The 17,236-nt window shown below is 38.0% G+C and overlaps 4 protein-coding genes across 4 annotated transcripts; 3 read left to right on the forward strand and 1 right to left on the reverse strand.

Annotated features, from left to right (window-relative positions):
• Window positions 1-38: 38 nt before the first annotated feature.
• On the reverse strand, window positions 39-8,684 carry LOC105970895 (alpha/beta-Hydrolases superfamily protein). Its single transcript, XM_012995710.2, has 11 exons — window positions 7,513-8,684; window positions 7,009-7,288; window positions 6,513-6,698; window positions 5,671-5,823; window positions 5,160-5,579; window positions 2,745-4,919; window positions 1,993-2,180; window positions 1,750-1,905; window positions 1,348-1,582; window positions 889-1,199; window positions 39-791 (listed from the first exon to the last, which is right to left on the reverse strand). Exons 1-11 carry the CDS (start codon window positions 8,379-8,381, stop codon window positions 488-490), a joined length of 5,277 nt encoding a protein of 1,758 aa, XP_012851164.2. The 5' UTR covers window positions 8,382-8,684; the 3' UTR covers window positions 39-487.
• A 2,161-nt stretch (window positions 8,685-10,845) lies between these two features.
• LOC105970876 (F-box protein At5g03100) lies at window positions 10,846-13,507 on the forward strand. Its single transcript, XM_088824890.1, has 3 exons — window positions 10,846-11,006; window positions 11,819-12,850; window positions 12,965-13,507. Exons 1-3 carry the CDS (start codon window positions 10,926-10,928, stop codon window positions 13,277-13,279), a joined length of 1,428 nt encoding a protein of 475 aa, XP_088681016.1. The 5' UTR covers window positions 10,846-10,925; the 3' UTR covers window positions 13,280-13,507.
• Window positions 13,508-13,897: 390 nt separating this feature from the next.
• On the forward strand, window positions 13,898-15,160 carry LOC148767346 (F-box/LRR-repeat protein At3g26922-like). The gene is made up of 2 exons (XM_088823962.1): window positions 13,898-13,918; window positions 14,375-15,160. The coding sequence occupies exons 1-2, from the start codon at window positions 13,898-13,900 to the stop codon at window positions 15,158-15,160; spliced, it is 807 nt and encodes a 268-aa protein (XP_088680088.1).
• A 535-nt stretch (window positions 15,161-15,695) lies between these two features.
• Window positions 15,696-17,213, forward strand: LOC105970867 (F-box/LRR-repeat protein At3g26922). The gene is made up of 2 exons (XM_012995691.2): window positions 15,696-15,810; window positions 16,067-17,213. The coding sequence occupies exons 1-2, from the start codon at window positions 15,742-15,744 to the stop codon at window positions 16,940-16,942; spliced, it is 945 nt and encodes a 314-aa protein (XP_012851145.2). The 5' UTR covers window positions 15,696-15,741; the 3' UTR covers window positions 16,943-17,213.
• The last annotated feature ends 23 nt before the right edge of the window (window positions 17,214-17,236 follow it).

Here is a 17,236-nt window from a genome sequence, read left to right on the forward strand (position 1 = left end):
GAGAAATTAACAATCTTCGACTTCGTCGATTTAGAGAATTTTCGGCGAAATATGTACTTTCTTGGCAAGTTCGTGTAATTTCACTCGTAATTCCCGAAGAGCGTGTAATAGTATACAGAAACTGGAGACAGAGATTTACAAACAGCTACATCTACAACTGAGTGTATTAAGTAACACTTTCCTATACATAGTATCACTTTATTGCGTATATATTTCCTACTTAAAGTGGGCAGCATTTAGAGTTCTTCGAGTATCCTAGCCGAACAATAGAACAACCTTAAGCATGTACGAGAAAAATGTGAAGCCAGTTCTAGAGTATCCGTTTTAACTGTGTTTTTCTTCTCTCTCCTCTTTGGTCGTTGTTGCCTTTCTTAATATATCGGCAAAGTCCAAACTGAGGCGCAATATATTCAGCTCCATTTTCTCACCGGCCCAAAATCGGAGAACATATCGAAAACAGCTTGTGCGTGAATCAAGAATGAACATATTACCCTCTGATGACTCTGATTGCCTTTTTCTTAAGTGGCTGTCTAGGATAGAGAACAACTGCCAAAACCAAAGAAAAGACGAGACCAACCACTCCGCTAAATGGCTGAAAAGGGTGGCCTCCGGTAATCCATGGAGGAATATTTGTCTGATAGGTCAAAAATCCGCCTGTTTTCAAGATGAAACTGGACGAAAGTATCCCAGCCCGAATTCCAATTGGTAGTGACAGACTTCCTCCATTTCTATGTCGAGCTCCAGATAAGCTTAGAGATAATAACCATAGCCCCGGAATTTCCCGCATTGACCTAAAATGAAATAGATTAATGAGTAATGCAAGAAACATTTAGAATTACCATAGTACATTTTAGTGTATGGGGAGAAGGAACCGTAAAAAAGGACTACCTTTGAGATAAAGCAAATACAAGTCCGGAGAGAACTAATCCATAATGATACCCAAAGTCAGAAGCGATCTCTTGAGGCAACCATGACCTGAATAGCACTTCCTCCACAGCGGAAATACCGGCTGCTGTGCCGATTCCTTGAGCAATTAGCAGAAGCATCTTCCCGTACGATTTTATTAATGCTACTACAGGTTCTGAAGATGATGAAGACAGAGTAGCTGGCCAATGTAGATGGGCACAGCCGAGTGAGGAATTCACAGCGTGTATTGTAATAACAAGGACTCCTCCTCCAACCAATCCCTTCAGAAAATTCTGGAACGGGCAATCAAAATTTTATGCTCAAGTCAGAATATTAATGCAGTAAACATTAGTCAACTACCAAGTTTTCTGATATTTGGCATACGTACTCGAGATTCCATGAAAAGAAATAACACAAGTGTGCATTTGGCCACGTCCATACCTTTGGAACTGAAGTCAAATCCAGCCCATATTGCACTAGAGGATCATCGTACTTGCGAACTCTTTTGCCCCACAATGTAATCATAGCCATGACGGAGGCATAAAGGCCAGCAATGCAAGCACACTCAGCAATTTTAAAGGGGCTATGTGTTGCCCAGTTTTGTATTAGTGTTGGGAGCAATGGAAGCACAACAGGTGACCATAGAAGAAGCACCAGTAAAATGAAGCAAAGGATCCTGCATTTATCAGATGGAAGATGTTAACCTATTTTTTTATAGAAAATAAATAAGCCATTTTTTTGTTAAGAAAATAAGCAGTCACGTACTTCTACGAACACCATTGACCCTTTACCCAAGGCATAGATTATAACGGGAAATTATTGAAGTTAGAAAACATAATTCACCTCTGGACCAATGGACGTTCAGCAATGCGAAGAAACGATATGAGCTTGTCAGTTAAACTCATAGCACCACGTATTCCGCCCCAAAGTAAAGCAACTTTGCCAACAAGTTTCAAAATCCCCCCCTTCTGTCCCAGTTCTGCAAGCATGGCTACCAACCTATTCACATAGCCAACCACTTTCGGAATAAGGAAATAATAAAAATAAAAAGGACATATGACGAAAATAAATAGATCTTTTTCAAACCTTTCCTGATCGACTTCTCCATCTTCCTTTGTAGGCACCACGGGACTAGCAACAGACATTGCTTTCTCTGCAAGGCTTGTGACTATATTGTTCTCGGTTTTCTCGGACATTTCATCAACCTTCGTAGGCACTTTGCTGGTTTCTTTGTCTTTCGAGGGCTCACCCAAAGTTCCGCCAGTTTCAGTATTCTACAAGTACATTGTTCGAAAAAAATTACGTACCTCAAAGTTAATGGTAACTAACCTCAGTGACTACACTCACGCATGCATAAGGTTTAGAACTTGTAACTATATTCCAGCAATATTTGCACAAAAATAAGCTTTGCACATTTTTGTCAACAAAGCCCAAGGTAGTGAATTTAGGACTAAGAACTGTAAATAACATATTTAGCAACATAAATCCAATAGAAGTGGTAGCATCTGCTGGTCTTCATTTCTTTATAAATACGATCAAATTGCATTTTTATAATCAGTTTGGGCATCAATTGAGAAGCCACTATAAAATAAAGGTGAGACCAGAATCTCCTAGATGCTTAAAAAAAGTCCTTTAAAATCATTGAATTGATCCAAAAAAAAAACAGATACGTTGAACATTATAGCTTTCATCTGAAATATATATCAAGTTTGTAAAGCAGAGTATATCATGTTTCAAGAGTGGGAGGGTTCAAATAGTACATAAAATCATATTAAGTCGAAAGAATAAACTCATATTACGTAATTAAAATATTTATAGAATAGCGAAATTTTATTTACCGATTGATGCGCAAATAAAGCAGATGCACCCAGAGCAGCTGTAACAGCACCAACCATAACTCCATTGTTATTAGAATTTCCGAGAACAATATTGTCCTCCTCCTCTTCACAGACTGAACTGGCGAGATAATCTTTATCCTCTGTTTTCTTTAAGACCCTTTCATCACTCTCCTTTTCACTAACTTGAACAAGTTTCTCTGTCGATTTATCAACATGATCACGGGCCGAATTATTTTCGTCATTACCATCCAATACAGCAACATCATAGAACTTTCTCAGGGAAACTAAGCTAGCACCCACAACAACACCAACAGGTAATACTCTTCTTAGATATTGGGTATTCTGAACAGCAGAAGAAATAGCTTTTATTATATTATCTCCATCAAGGGTCCCAGGATTTTCCAGCAGATTGTCATTTACTCCATGCACCGCTGCCATGGATACAGCATTTGCAACATACTCTGTTTCTCTGGCAAGTTCGAAGTCCAATTCTTCCACGTCGGCCACACTGTTTCTACGACCAACTTCGACATTTAAACATTCTATTATCAGATTTTTGATGAAATGCATCGAGTCTGTGAATTCGATCTCACGAAATTCAGTATTTTCATTGACATTGCTCACTTCCGTAAGTTCTTCAGTTTGGTGCTGTGCTTTACCAGAATCCAATATTGCATAAGTGGGTTCAATGATTCTATCAGCATCCTCAGATCTTGGCTGTGTCTCGGCCTGGTGTTCTGTAAAACCACCTTCACGAGTTGCATCATCATCCGCAGAAGCAGTATTATCTTCCTTCCTTTCTAAAAGCTTCCACCGGCCTTCTTCTGGAACGTATTCAAAATACGAAGATGGCATTTTAGCCATATCTGCAAGTTTTTCATTTCTGATCTTCAAATCAAGATACTTCTGGAGGTATTCTTTGTAAAGTGGGTCTTCATATGGAACAAAATTCAAGAAATTCCTTTCTGAAAGTTCTCCAGCTGCAGGCACAAAACTATTGTCATTTTCATTCCCAACTTGGCTCCTTGTATTGTTTATCTCAGAACTATTACCAGAGTGTTCCCTATGTGTGAAATACTCTGGTTCTTCTTTGTAGCCAGATCCTGGTGGATCATGCAAAATAGTACCGTTCGAATTACCAGACTGCGTGCTAGCATTAATCCTCAGATCAATTGTCCAAGAAGATTCATCATTGTTTTCCATGAGCTGATTCTTGGATACGGAGTAGTCACTCTCCTTTACCTCGTTGATTTCATTTAATTCACTTCCATTATCTGGATTGTTCACTTCATTTTTATTGCCCTTATCCACCTCCAACTGATCAATCATGTCTTCAATCACATGGAATACACTATTAACAGCAAACTGGGTGGAATCATCAAATTCTGTTAGTGCACCTAATGCCTCAGAGACGCTGAAGCTCGGGGGATCACCGCCCTTCGGCTGATTGTTTTCTGCTTCTTTTTGAATCACGGATGGATCTGAAGATGTTTCCCCTGTGTGAGGGGCTTCAGATATCTTATTCTGATCGACTGAAATATCATTTTCTTGCTTATTTTTCTCGTCCATCTGGTCTGATCGAACTTCACCGCTTTCTCTTTCCACTTTCATTTGGTCCGCAACAATACCCTTAGCTCCATCAGGCTCTTGATCAGCATTTAAATTTAACACTTTTTCCTTATCAGAAATTTTGGCAATACTACCCCCCGATGTTTGATCATTTTCAGAAGAATTTTCCTTGTCATTCAGGTTCACCTTTTCTGGATCAGGAGTCTTACTTACATGGTTACTGGTCGATTGATCTATATCTGTTTCGTTTGATTTCTGTGAAATTTCTGGTGAATGTTTTTCTGATTCCACCCCCCCGGGAGCCTCGTCAGAGCTACGATCAACATTAGCGCGACCATTTCCAGGGTCATTAGTCCTCTTCGTTTGGTCCAAAGAGTGAACATCTTCATCACTATTTGATTTTGCGGGTCTAGTTTTTTCTAGCACTTCGTCTGATGTCACATCAGGAGTTTGTCCACGACTCAAGAGTTTATCAAATTTTAGATTAGACGCACGACTCTGCAAAATTCCAGAAACAGTAGATGTAAGCTTTTCACGAACATCTTCGGGTACAGCATCTTGCAAAGCTTTCATAACTGTCTCTCCTTGACCCACAGCGTTAAGGACCTGCCACAGTCAACATTATTTTTCCACTTCATCATTATTGCCAAAAATAAATTCCTTGGCTTGCCTATTATATGCATATTAAGTCGGCACTGAATTTCAAGTTTGTAAAAAACACAGTTCTTAAAAAATGTGTGAGTTGTGGTACATTATGAAGTCTACAAGTACAATACTCACGCGCACGCTAATTCCAAGCATATAAATTAAATAAACTAACTTAAATAGACTAAAACTTCATGTTACCTTCTTCTTCTGATCACTTGTCAGAGTGCCAGGCATATTCACATCAAGCATATTCACAACCATTTCTGCGGTTTGTAGCACTTGTCCTCTTTCATTATCAGAGTTGATTCCTTCTTCTACAGATTGTTTCCCTACATTTTTGTCACCTTTTTGCAACACTTCTGTTATAGGAGGCAATCCTCCTATATCTTTTGCAGATCTTGATTGGATGCCCGTGGTATCATTTGCCTGAAAAATCTCTAATGGAGAAGCTGTAGAATTCCCATTAGTTAGATTCAAGAGCTTGTCAACTCTTTCCTTATTACTAGAAGCTCCACTTTCCACCAATGCTAAACCTTTTGAAGGATTTATGGTGACATCAACATCTTGCAAAAGTGGATGGCGGCCTTTTAAAAGTCCAAGCTCAACAGCTGCGAGCCACTGCAAGTTAGCATTTTGGCCATTATATTAAAGCACATAAACGATATTGTAGCGATATTGTGCACATTAAACGACTAAAAGAAACTGTTACCTCCAAAGTGAGGTGCTGGCACCAAGAGAACGTGAACCTGTCATCCATAATCCTGCTAGATGGTGAATAAGAACACAGAAGTAAGCTTGTATATGGGTTCTCTGCTATCAAACTCCGAGGGATAGAGAACAACGGAAATTTTCCATCATCATTCTAGATAATCAATGAAAAAAACAAAAACAATTGTCAAACCTTGAACAACATTTAGTAAGATTTAATTAGTATCATCAAAACACATTTTCACACAATTTATTTACTGCATGAACAAAAAACATGCTGATGACTAGCACTTCATCGTTGAGTAGTTTCATTCTTACTTACATTACATGGATACAAGAATCTGCCTACGTTATATGCACGTCTGAGTATCAGGGTCTTCAAGAGTAGAAAAATGCTGACACGCCGATGAAGTATGAGTTATTTGATGAACTCCTAAATACACGACGTCAATGACAAATATTGGAATTTGTACAGAAGACATGTGCACAGTTGCTTTATCCATTTTGAAGAGTTAGAATATGAAGCTCATCCGACCAACAAAGGTCAAAAATGGAAGTTAACAGAAGTATTAACTAACAAAACGACTAAATTCCAGATATATTGCTTGGAAAATTTTAGGCCAAAATATATTATTACGTCAACAACAGCTAAATCAAGTAAAACAGCCAGATTATAATGGTAATGTTTCGGCGTAACCTAATTGACACCAATGAGGGGGAATTGAAAAGAATTAGCAACCATAATTGCCACAATGCATATGACTTACTAACTAAATCAACAGTCTAATAACCATTAAATTAGTAACTCAGAGGCAGCATAACATCATAGAAAGGTAACAAAACCTGTATAAAAAGAACAGGAACTTTCACTTTGCCAACAACATCTCGCGTGCTCGATTTTGCATAAAATTCTTCAATGGTATCATATCCAAGAGACACCATCGAAATTGCTGTATCAAAATCCCAAATAGATGATGCTGATAGAGCTCTTTCAACATCAAATCCCTTTCCTCGACCTTGAAATAATTCCTGAAATAATAACTTTAGAGTTACAGCAGCAAGAGATAACGGGGTCAGTTCGACTTTGATATACAAACATGTCCAAGTTTGGGTGCTCCAAAACAATCCTCCCTTTACAAAACTGTAAACTATCTCAAAAGCACGATGTGACTGAAAGCAATTTTTAATAATTAGTTTTTATTTAAAGAAGATGAATGATTCGATTTTTAACACATAACTTTATGCCATTTACAGGCATGAAAAATCTCCTGTATGAAACAACTATCTATGTTGGAGTTCTAAAGAAAAAAAAACGAAGTTTTCTATTAGAAAAGGAAACCTTGTTACACTGAAGTATCTTGATCAAGCCATCTACGTGTCTCTGCTTAAAATCGGTATTATTATAGACCGACGACCTCATGGCTTCCTCCAAGTCGAAAGGATTGTCTATGCATGTTGCAGCTGTAAGAGGCGTTCTCTCTCCAGATTCCGCCAAGTACTTTGTCAACATATTTGCACCGTAACCCCAGCCAACTCCCATTAACGTTGTCCATGGCCTTTTCTTGTTTATATGCTGTACAGCCGTGGAGATATCATCGCTATCGGCAGCTGTAAATAACCTACATAAATGAAGTAGTTATAGGGTCCTGCTATCAGTGCAGACAAGGAATGAAAAATCTTATGAATTAGAAACTCGAGCCATTAGAAACTCGAGCCTAATCTTCATGATTATAAACTACTTATATATGTCTTCTGGATTCCTATTTGATCTGCATAAATAAACTAAGAAGTGCACAAGTGACGAATAGTATTACAAAATGAAACGGTATTCGACAATACTAACCGTGCAGTAGTCAATGGTGAACCTGCACATCCTCTTGGATTCATAACAACCGGAAAAACCCCTCGCCTCAAACAATCGCACACAAATACCCTGATTTTCCTCTCATTACTCCCCTCGGCAGTTCCTGGAACAATCAACACAGTCGTATCCAACCCACGCTCCTCCTCCAAGTCCAAATTTACCGGCCAATCCAACGACAAAACTCCACCATCCTCCGTGTCGATACAAATCCTCTGATACACCACATTCTCATCAACATCACCATCGCCCTCCACAAGCTGAATCATTCTCCCACTGTTCAATTTCACATAATGCCTCTCCTCTTTGACAAGCTTTTCATTCACATTCTCCAACAATTCGTTTCCGGGGAAGTAAATCGAACGGCAGCGCAGCGTCACAAAACGATTAAAAGGCGTGGGACTAGTGAACAGGATCCACTCACCTATGTCGGTATCTGAATTTCCGATTGGTTTAGGTTCTGCAGCTGTAAATTTGGGGGAACTGGAAGAAAAAAATAGGGCGAGACCGGAGGCGAGGCCGAGTGTTGGGGCGATGAGATTGAGCGAGTTCGCAGAAGAGAATTGGGAAAGTAAGCTATGGAAGATGCTGTCGAGGGGATTTAAGTGGCTTCGGAGAGTGAGTGGCTTGAGACGGCGTCGTTTCCACGCGCGCTGGTTCTGGCGGGAAGGGATCGTCCGCCGGTGGAGAGCTGAACGCGGGAGCAGAAATTCAGTGTGGAGTCCGGCAGGCAGGCTCATATTTTCAGCGGCGGCGGCGGCCGACGGAGGCGGCGGTGGGAAGTGTGCTGTGAGCGTGTGCGGTGGAGAATTCTGGAGAGTAGGTGGGGGAATCGGAAAGCCAAAATGCATGAGTGGTCCGGTGTGAGTCACACCGTGTGACGGTTGAGAAAATTCGGAATTTCGTATACAATGACGGTGATTGCCGGTGGGCCCGAATCGGAGAGGAGGTGGCCCGCGGTGGGGCCGGGCTTCTACTGTTGCGTTCTGTACAGTTGTTTGCGATTCGACTTCGACTAGATTGTTCTGTTCTATAAAGTATAAAGTCGTTAGTTTTTCTGTAGAAACTTCGGAAGATTGGAGAAGCCAACGGCGCTAAATGGTGCAACGTTGGATCTCGTGCCCACCAGAGTACCGTGCCTATTATAATTAGGGCGAAATAACGAAAAACACCCGCATCTATCCGTAATAGCCAAAAATTTTCCCTAATTAACTGTTGATTGAGTTTTTCTAACAGAAAATGTGTACGGTTTATTATTTATACCTTATGTTAAATAGGTGAGAAATAAAAGAAAATATCAGAAATTGTGTAAAGTTTATTCCCTGAAATAAAAAAAAAGTTCGTGAAAAGTCACACGGTAAGAGTTGGCGTAAGACGGAAACAAACATCAAGGACTTTTTAGTAATTACGAATAGCTGAGATATATTTTTTATTATTTAGTCTAAATTCAGGGTTTTTTCGTAATTTACCCTAATATAATAAAATTGAGTAAACTGCAAAAACTACCCCTGTGTAATCTCGAAATAGCAAAAACCCCCCTGTGATAAATAAACTAGCAAAAACCTCCCCTGTGAAATTATTTAAATAGCAAAAACCCCCTATGGAACTATTTGAGGGTTGACTTGATATAAAAAGACACAATTACCCCTGGAGTCTTGCAATTAATAAATTCTTATATTTTATAAATATTTTAATTATTTTATTTAACAAATAATCAATTTAGTTGTTTTATATTTTTTTTAATTTCTAAACAAACAAATTAAAAAGAATAAATATACATATAATATGTATATATATAAATACATTTTGAGGGACAATTTTGTCATTTCAAGTCTAAAAAATCAGCTAGGGGGGATTCTGCTTTTGACTAAATTTCACAGGGGGTTTTTTGCTAGTTTATTTATCACAGGGGGGTTTTTGCTATTTCGAGATAACACAGGGGTAGTATTTGCAGTTTACTCTAATAAAATTAAATACACTTTACATTCCAAAAGTATAATATGTGTAACAGTTACTTCCAGAAGTATTTTATTGGAACATTTACCTCCTTGGACTAGTATAATATGTGTAACATTTACTCCACAAAGTATTTTATTGTAATTGGACTATTATTTGTGACACTTGTGCATCATTCAGTTTGTATCTTAAATTTTAATGACAACCCTATACTTTCTCCTCTTTTATTGAACTGATTAATTGGAGGAAAAAAAATTTTTATTTATTAAAAATATTAATTGAAAAGTCTATGGAAAATTTTAAAATATTAAATTTAAATAATGAAGATACGAAATACAAATAATGATATATATGCTACATTTTAAAGGAAAGATAACAATGTTTTTGAATTTTTGAACATCTTTCGGTATATGATTTTTATAGCATGGTACTCAAGACACTTTTGTTATCACTAGTAGTCTAGTACCGTTAATATGCAGTACAAAGTTCCTTCGACCTTACATTCGGTGATAAACACCGGGTGAGTCTTCTGCTGTCATGTGTTCCTTTTTTTATTTTTATAAAACCCCTAAAGGTAAACCCTAAAGGAAAATCTATTATAAAATACAAAAAAGAGACACATGGCAGCAGAAGACCCACCCGATGTTTATCACACGCGGGTGTATGGTCGAACAAATCGCAGTACAAAGTAGTAGAAAAAAAAAAACGATCTCATTTGGCGTAATTAAAAGGGATAAGAAAGAAAAATAAAAATAAAAAAATGGAAAATTAGTGGAGAAAAAGAAGTTTCATTGATATAAAAAATAAAATGCTATTTGCGGTCACAAAATTGCTATTCGCGGTTTCTAACAAAATCCCCCAAAACTTTTAAAAATATCTAAAAACCCCCAAAACTGCAAATAGCAAAAAAAAAAAAATCGAAAATTCGAAATCAAGCTTGAAGAAGGATTGGGCTTCGATTTTTGATGTAATTTCGACTTTTTTTATGTGTAATATGCATTGGGTAGGTCGATTACGGAACCAATTTCATGTTAAAAAGCCCAAAAAAAGTAATAATAAAAAAATTTGCACTGGACGCCCAACTCGGGCGCCCAAATGCAGTTTGCACGCCCAACTTGGGCGTGCACTGCATAAATGGACGCCCAGGTTGGGCTTTTACGCGTTTTGGGGGGGGGGGGGGTTTGGACTTTTTTGGAAAGTTTTGGGGTTTTAGTGGAATAAAGTGTTTTGTTTTTTAGGGTTTTATTATAAACCGCAAATAGCAATTTTCAAACCGCAAAAAGCAATTCCCTATAAAAAAGGGAAAAAAAAGAAAAAAGTATAATTAAAAATAATTATAAAAATGGCTTAGGGTTGGTTAGCGTGCTTCAGAGAAACTATTTATATTTGATCAATCTCATACCATAATTCTTTTCTTCTTTCTCTGTTTGCGGAGGATCATGTACAATTACGCAAGCTCCACGCGCGGGAAGCGTGTCATCAGAACTGATTCCAATTTGCCACCCTATAAGAAGATTAAGGTAAGATTCCGATCGAAGATCGTGGATTTTTTTTTTTTAATACTTTTTTGCTATATGTATTTCTCTTGCGTAATTTTCCCTTCTTTTGTTTCTAATCGTGAAAACCCTAATTCAATTTTCTGATCTGACACATTATTTTGCAACAAATATATCATTTTTTTTAGGGGATTATGATCAGTGGCGAATCCAGGAATTTAGCCAAGGGGGTGCGAAAGTTTACGGGGGTTCGGGGACAGCGCCCCCGATTTTTTTTTTAATAATAATAATACCAGCATAAAATAATATTAATATGTAGGAAAATCGAAATTTTAAGACCAATTGCAATTTTTTGTAGAATTTTGGAAAAATGAGAGAAAATGTTAGAGTATAAATGGATTTGTAGAGAGAAAATGTGAGTAAATTTGGAAAAATGAGAGAAAATGTTAAGTATAAATGGACTTGTAGAGAGAAAATGTGAGTATAAATGGATTTGTAGAGTTTTGGAAAAGCTATAAAAAAATTGATGATTTTGGGACTCGAACCTATGACATTTCACAAAAGATTAAAGCTACTTACCAGGTGAACTACCAATTACGTTTGTTAAATAATCACATATAATATAATATAACAATATATATATATAGGGAATATTTTTTTTTTAATTTCAAGGGTGTGCAGCTGCACACCCTAGACATATAGTAGATCCGCCGCTGATTATGATAATTTACTTTGGATAAAATCAGCAAAGGTATCAATTTCTGTGTGGATTATTGCATCTTTGAGCAGTTGTGAAGAATTGTAATGTAGTATTTATCGTCTTGTTTGATTGACAGTTTGGTAATAGAAGTTTTGTGGTGGGTGATGGTGTTGATCGGATAAGTCATTTGCCGGTAGAAGTTCGTATCCATATACTGTCTCTCCTACCGCTGAAAGAAGCAGCTCGAACGAGTGTTCTTTCGTTCCGTTGGTTAAACTTGTGGAAACACACCCCCTCTCTCCATTTTGAGGCTGACATTGAATCGGACGTGCCATGGAATGAGTCAATCGATAGTGCGGGGCCCAAGTTCGTCAAAATGGTTAACCGTGTTGTCGAATCACACAAATCACTCGCAGTAAAAGAATTCAAAATCAATTTTCCTTTAGACGCATCGTACGCTAATTCTTCGATCACTCGGTGGCTTGAATTCGCATTTTCCAGACATGTTCAGAGGTTGGAGTTGCACCTTGATGATCCAGAGTTTCGTAACTATGATACTTGTTCTTGTTTCCCCGAACAGTTACTTGCCCGGAGCAATATGATTTTGGACTTTCAGTCCCTCAAAGAATTGTCTTTTAAGAATGTTCAATTGAGTGGCGGAGCTATCGAGTTCTTTATACATAACTGCACTCAGCTCGAACAATTGATTATCAATTCCCCAGGAAAATATGTATCAAAGCTCGAAATTTGTGGTTCGTCACTCGTGTTGAAACACTTGGAGATAGTCTCTTTCGTGGGTTTGGAATCACTTAAAATTTCCGCGCCGAGCCTTACTTCGCTTAGGGTTACGAGTTTAAAGGGAGTTTTGCTCGAGAATGTTCCAATGCTGGTTGATGTATGTGTCGGTGGTACCTATGACGGTCTTGATTGTCTGAAAAATTTAATTCACGCACTGTCTTACTGCTTTTCTCAATTGGAGACTCTTAAATTGCTGATGTCGCTGTTTCACGATAAACAAGAAAACGACGAGCTGTGCAATTTTCCTGAAATGCCTAAATTGAAGAAGTTGGTTGTCGAATATGATTCTTTTGATGATGACGACCGATTTTTTATGAGACTCGCTTCACTGACAAGGGCATCTCCGCACTTGCAGGAATTCGTTCTAAATGTAGGTCAAATTCTTTTTCATGTTTTGTGCTTGTCAATATATATTATAAAAGCAAACATAAATATGCTACTAGTATTATTTTGTTCCTTCTTTTTTATTTCTCTGAGTGTGCAGAACAAACAGTTTGGAAGTGGGATAAGTCCTACACGAGTCGACGATGATGGTGCTGCTATAAAGTTTCGGCACGAGCACCTTAAAGTGTTCAAATTTTGTGGGTACTATGGCCGCCCGAGCCACAATGCGTTAGTCGAATACATATTGGAGAATTGCGTTGTGCTTGAGAAAATAATAATTGATCCCTATGCTTCTGAATATTGCCCTGACGGATTTGATAGATACATATTAAGTGTGGAGGAAGCTGCGAGGAAGAAGGCGAAGCTACATCTTGAACCACATTTGCATCACCACGTTAAATTGATTATTCTTTAACTTTACGTTATCTTATGTTTTTGTTTTTTATTTTTTTTTTATTTGTTTTTATGAATTTATAAACTTCTTGAGAAAATAATAATTGATCCAAGTCTGGTGCTAAATGTAATTCGATGGATAATATTGAATATTTGATTTTATATCCCAAAAAGATGGGCTATGGGTGGAAATTCGAATGAGATTTTCAAACTATTGATTGCAATCCAAATAAATTTTATTTTGGAACAATATTTTTCGGTCTGATTCTCGAATGCTCCGGTTTCCATTTTAATCAACTAAAATCCTATTTTAATTTTCGAAAATCTATGTATTTTATATTACCGGTGACCGAACAAAATAAAAATTCCAAATTCCGTCTATTTCGATTTGAAAATTTATCATTGTGAAATAAGTTTTTCCGTTCCAATTTCCAAAAAAAAAAAAAAAACGATTTACAATCTTTGCATTATTTTTGTAACGAGTTGGAATCAATTTTTCCACTTACTAAAAATTTAAAAAAAATTCCGAAAGTGCTAATTCAAATCCGATTTGTTTGATTTCTTCCTCTAATAATGGGCCCAACTTCAATTCGTTTTCTTCTTAACGGGATATATAAGAGGACCGCTTTACCGATAATAAATGGAGGAAGCCCAGCCCAACGTTTGTGTACAATTCCACACGTGCGAAAATGTTATCTTTTATTTGTTTTAATTTACAGAAAATATTTTTATATGATTAATTCTTGTTTTCCTGTCTAAGCAATTTCCAACCCACGAAGAAGAAGATGAACTTTCAATTGAAGATTTGTGCTGTATTTATTCTCTGCTATAAAAAACCCTAATTTTATTGGTATAAATTGAAAACCCTAATTCAATTTTTTTGATATGATTATTCAATATACGGTACTTCTTTTTTCTCCCACTTGAATCTGGAACAAGATATCAGGTTTTGTGGGAATTATGATAGTTTCCTTTGGATAAGATTGGCAAATGTAGTATTTTAGTAGATGAGTTAGTCAATGGTTGGGGGTGATTAGCTATGATTAATTATATAATCTTATCGTAAGAACCAAACGAGTCCGTAATGTATATAGTATTTATCTTGTTTGACTGACAGTGTGCCGAGAGAAGTTTCGTGGGCAATGATGATGATGATGATCGGATTAGTCAGTTGCCGGACGATATTCTCGTCGATATACTATCTCTCCTATCGCTCAAGGAAGCAGGTCGCACGAGTGTTCTTTCTACCCGTTGGATAAACCTATGGAAGCACAATCCCTCTCTCGATTTCGACGGTGAAATCTCATTTGAAGCAAAATTGAAAGAGTCCATGGGAAAGGACATACCATTGGAAGAGCTTGAGAAACTATGTAAGTTACCCAAGAGCAAGAGACGTAAGTACACGGAATGGGTGAACTCCGTTATCCAATCCCACAAATCTCCCACCTTAAAACAGTTCAGACTCCGTTACGCTTTAGACACATCAGACAAGAATTCGATCACTCTGTGGCTTCAATTCGCATCTTCCAGACAAGTTCAGAGTCTGGTGTTGCACTGTCGTGTTTACAAAATTCGGCACGAAAATTATCGTTTCCCCGAGGAGTTATTTGCCCCAGGCAGTATGGCTTTTGACTTCAAGCGACTCAGAGAATTGTTCTTTAAACATGTTAATGTGAGTGGTGGATCCCTCGAGTCATTTTTACATAACTGCCCTCTGCTCGAAAAGTTGACTGTCCATTCCCTGGGAAAATTATCGAAGCTCGAAGTTTGTGGTTCGTCGCTCGTGTTGAAACACTTGGAGATAGTCTGTTTCTCGAGTTTGGGGGCCAACAACAAGGGCAATGCAAACTTGGAAATTTATTACCTTTCACAAACTTGGAAACAAAAATTAAATTACAGCTAGCATGTTATTTTGGGCAAAATCAAATGTAATTTGCATGGATAATCTAATGACAAAATTCCAACATCCTCCGTACTCATACAAAATATATAGCACGGAGACGGAAACGGAAAGTGGGGAAACGGACACGTAGATACACCATGTCCCAAAAATGGAGGGAAAACTTATAAATGAACACGGAAATGGGAAAGTGGGGCAACGGACACGGAAATGTGCCATGACCCAAAATGGGAATATAGGAATTTGGAGAAAACGTATAAATATTAAAAGTATAAAAGTACATTTATAAATATACTATATAATCGCATATAATTTTTTTTAAGGCGGTGGCTCTGGTGGCTCTGGACGGTGAGGTACTCGAGGCGACGTCGCGGTGGTGGCGGTGGCGGTGGCGGGAAGGCATCGTCTAGTTGAAGGTGGCAGCGATTTCGATCATAAAATGGGCCCAAATCCATTTCGTTGACTTCTTAATCGGGAAACCCTAGCCCAACTACTATAAATAATTCTAAAATCTTACAATGCGCCGTTTTCTGCGCCGATTATTTGTTTCTCCTTTCTTTCTGTCTAAATATTCAAGCTTTATCATGGGTGTGAAGCGACTCAAAATTGATACCAGAATTCAACCCGAGAAGAAGAAGACGAAGAAGAGCAAGGTAACCTTTCGACAAGTTTTTATGTATACGTTAATGGCTACTGTGATCTGAAGATTGTGGCAATTTTTTTTTCTCTCTCTAGTTTCTGGCTCTATGTTATCTCTCCGGCATAAAATCCCATTTTTGTTGAAACCCTAATTTAATTTTTTGATATGATTATCGAATTCGAATTCTGTGCAACTTTCCCTCTAATTGCATTTGTGCAGTAGTTATAAATCCTGATTTAGTATTTCATCGTCTTGTTTGACTGAGACAGCGTGGTAAGAGAAGATCTGTGGTCGATACCGACGATCGGATAAGTCAGTTGCCGGACGAAATTCTCGTTGATGTTTTGTCGTTGCTATCGCTGAAAGAAGCAGGTCGCACTAGTGTTCTTTCGTCCCGTTGGACGAACCTTTGGAAACACACCCACTCTCTCGATTTCGACGGTCAATGCGCGCTACGAGGGATCTCGATATCGAACGAGGGAAAGAAAAAATCATTGGAAGAGGTCGAGAGCCAATACACGTTGCTCAAGAGCGAGAAACGCAAGTACATGAAATGGGTGAACTCCGTCGTCCAATCGCACAAATCTCCCACCGTAAAACAGTTCAGAATTAATTACAGTTTAGACACGTCAGACAGGTGTTCGATCAATCGGTGGCTTGAATTCGCCGTTTCCAGACAAGTTCAGAGTTTGGAGCTGGACTTTCCTATTCCCACATACTGGGGCGATTGTTATCGTTTCCCCGAGGAGTTATTTGCCCCCAGCAGTAATAAGGTTTTCGACGTTAAGTCGCTCAAAGAGTTGTCGTTCAAGAATGTCGACGTGAGCGGCGGAGCTATCGAGTTCTTTTTACGTAACTGCCCTCTGCTCGAAAAGCTGATTGTCCGTTCACCTAGAAAAATATCGAAGCTTGAAGTTTGTGGTCCGTCGCTCGTGTTGAAACACTTGGAGATATTATGTTTCTCGGGTTTGGAATCACTTAAAGTTTCTTCGGTGCCGAGCCTTACTTCGCTTACGGTTATGAGTTTAAAGGGAGTTGTGCTCGAGAATGTTCCGATGCTATCCGTCAAGGCCCTTTACCTCCCAACGAATCAGCTCCCAAGTCGTCGAGGATGTCGATGCGGACATCGAAATAGACTGCAATAGTCGATCGATGCTTTACCGATTTCATTAAATTCACTTATGTTGATTTTGATTGTGGGTCTCGAATACCATCAACTCCGATCCACATTGCTTTGATTTTGGAACAATATTTCTCTATCCGAATCCTGAAAGTTCCGATTTCTAGATTTCCAATTTTTTGGGAACGGAATTGGAATAAATATTAGATTTTTTGAATTCTGAATATTATTATGTATGTTATATTATAGATAACTAAAAATATAGAAATTCTAAAATCCGCCGATTACATTTTGAATTATTTTTTTTGGGCAATTTGTT

This window comes from Erythranthe guttata, chromosome 10, assembly GCF_056151865.1.
Source record: "Erythranthe guttata isolate IM_541 chromosome 10, IM_541, whole genome shotgun sequence".
NCBI lineage: Eukaryota > Viridiplantae > Streptophyta > Magnoliopsida > Lamiales > Phrymaceae > Erythranthe > Erythranthe guttata.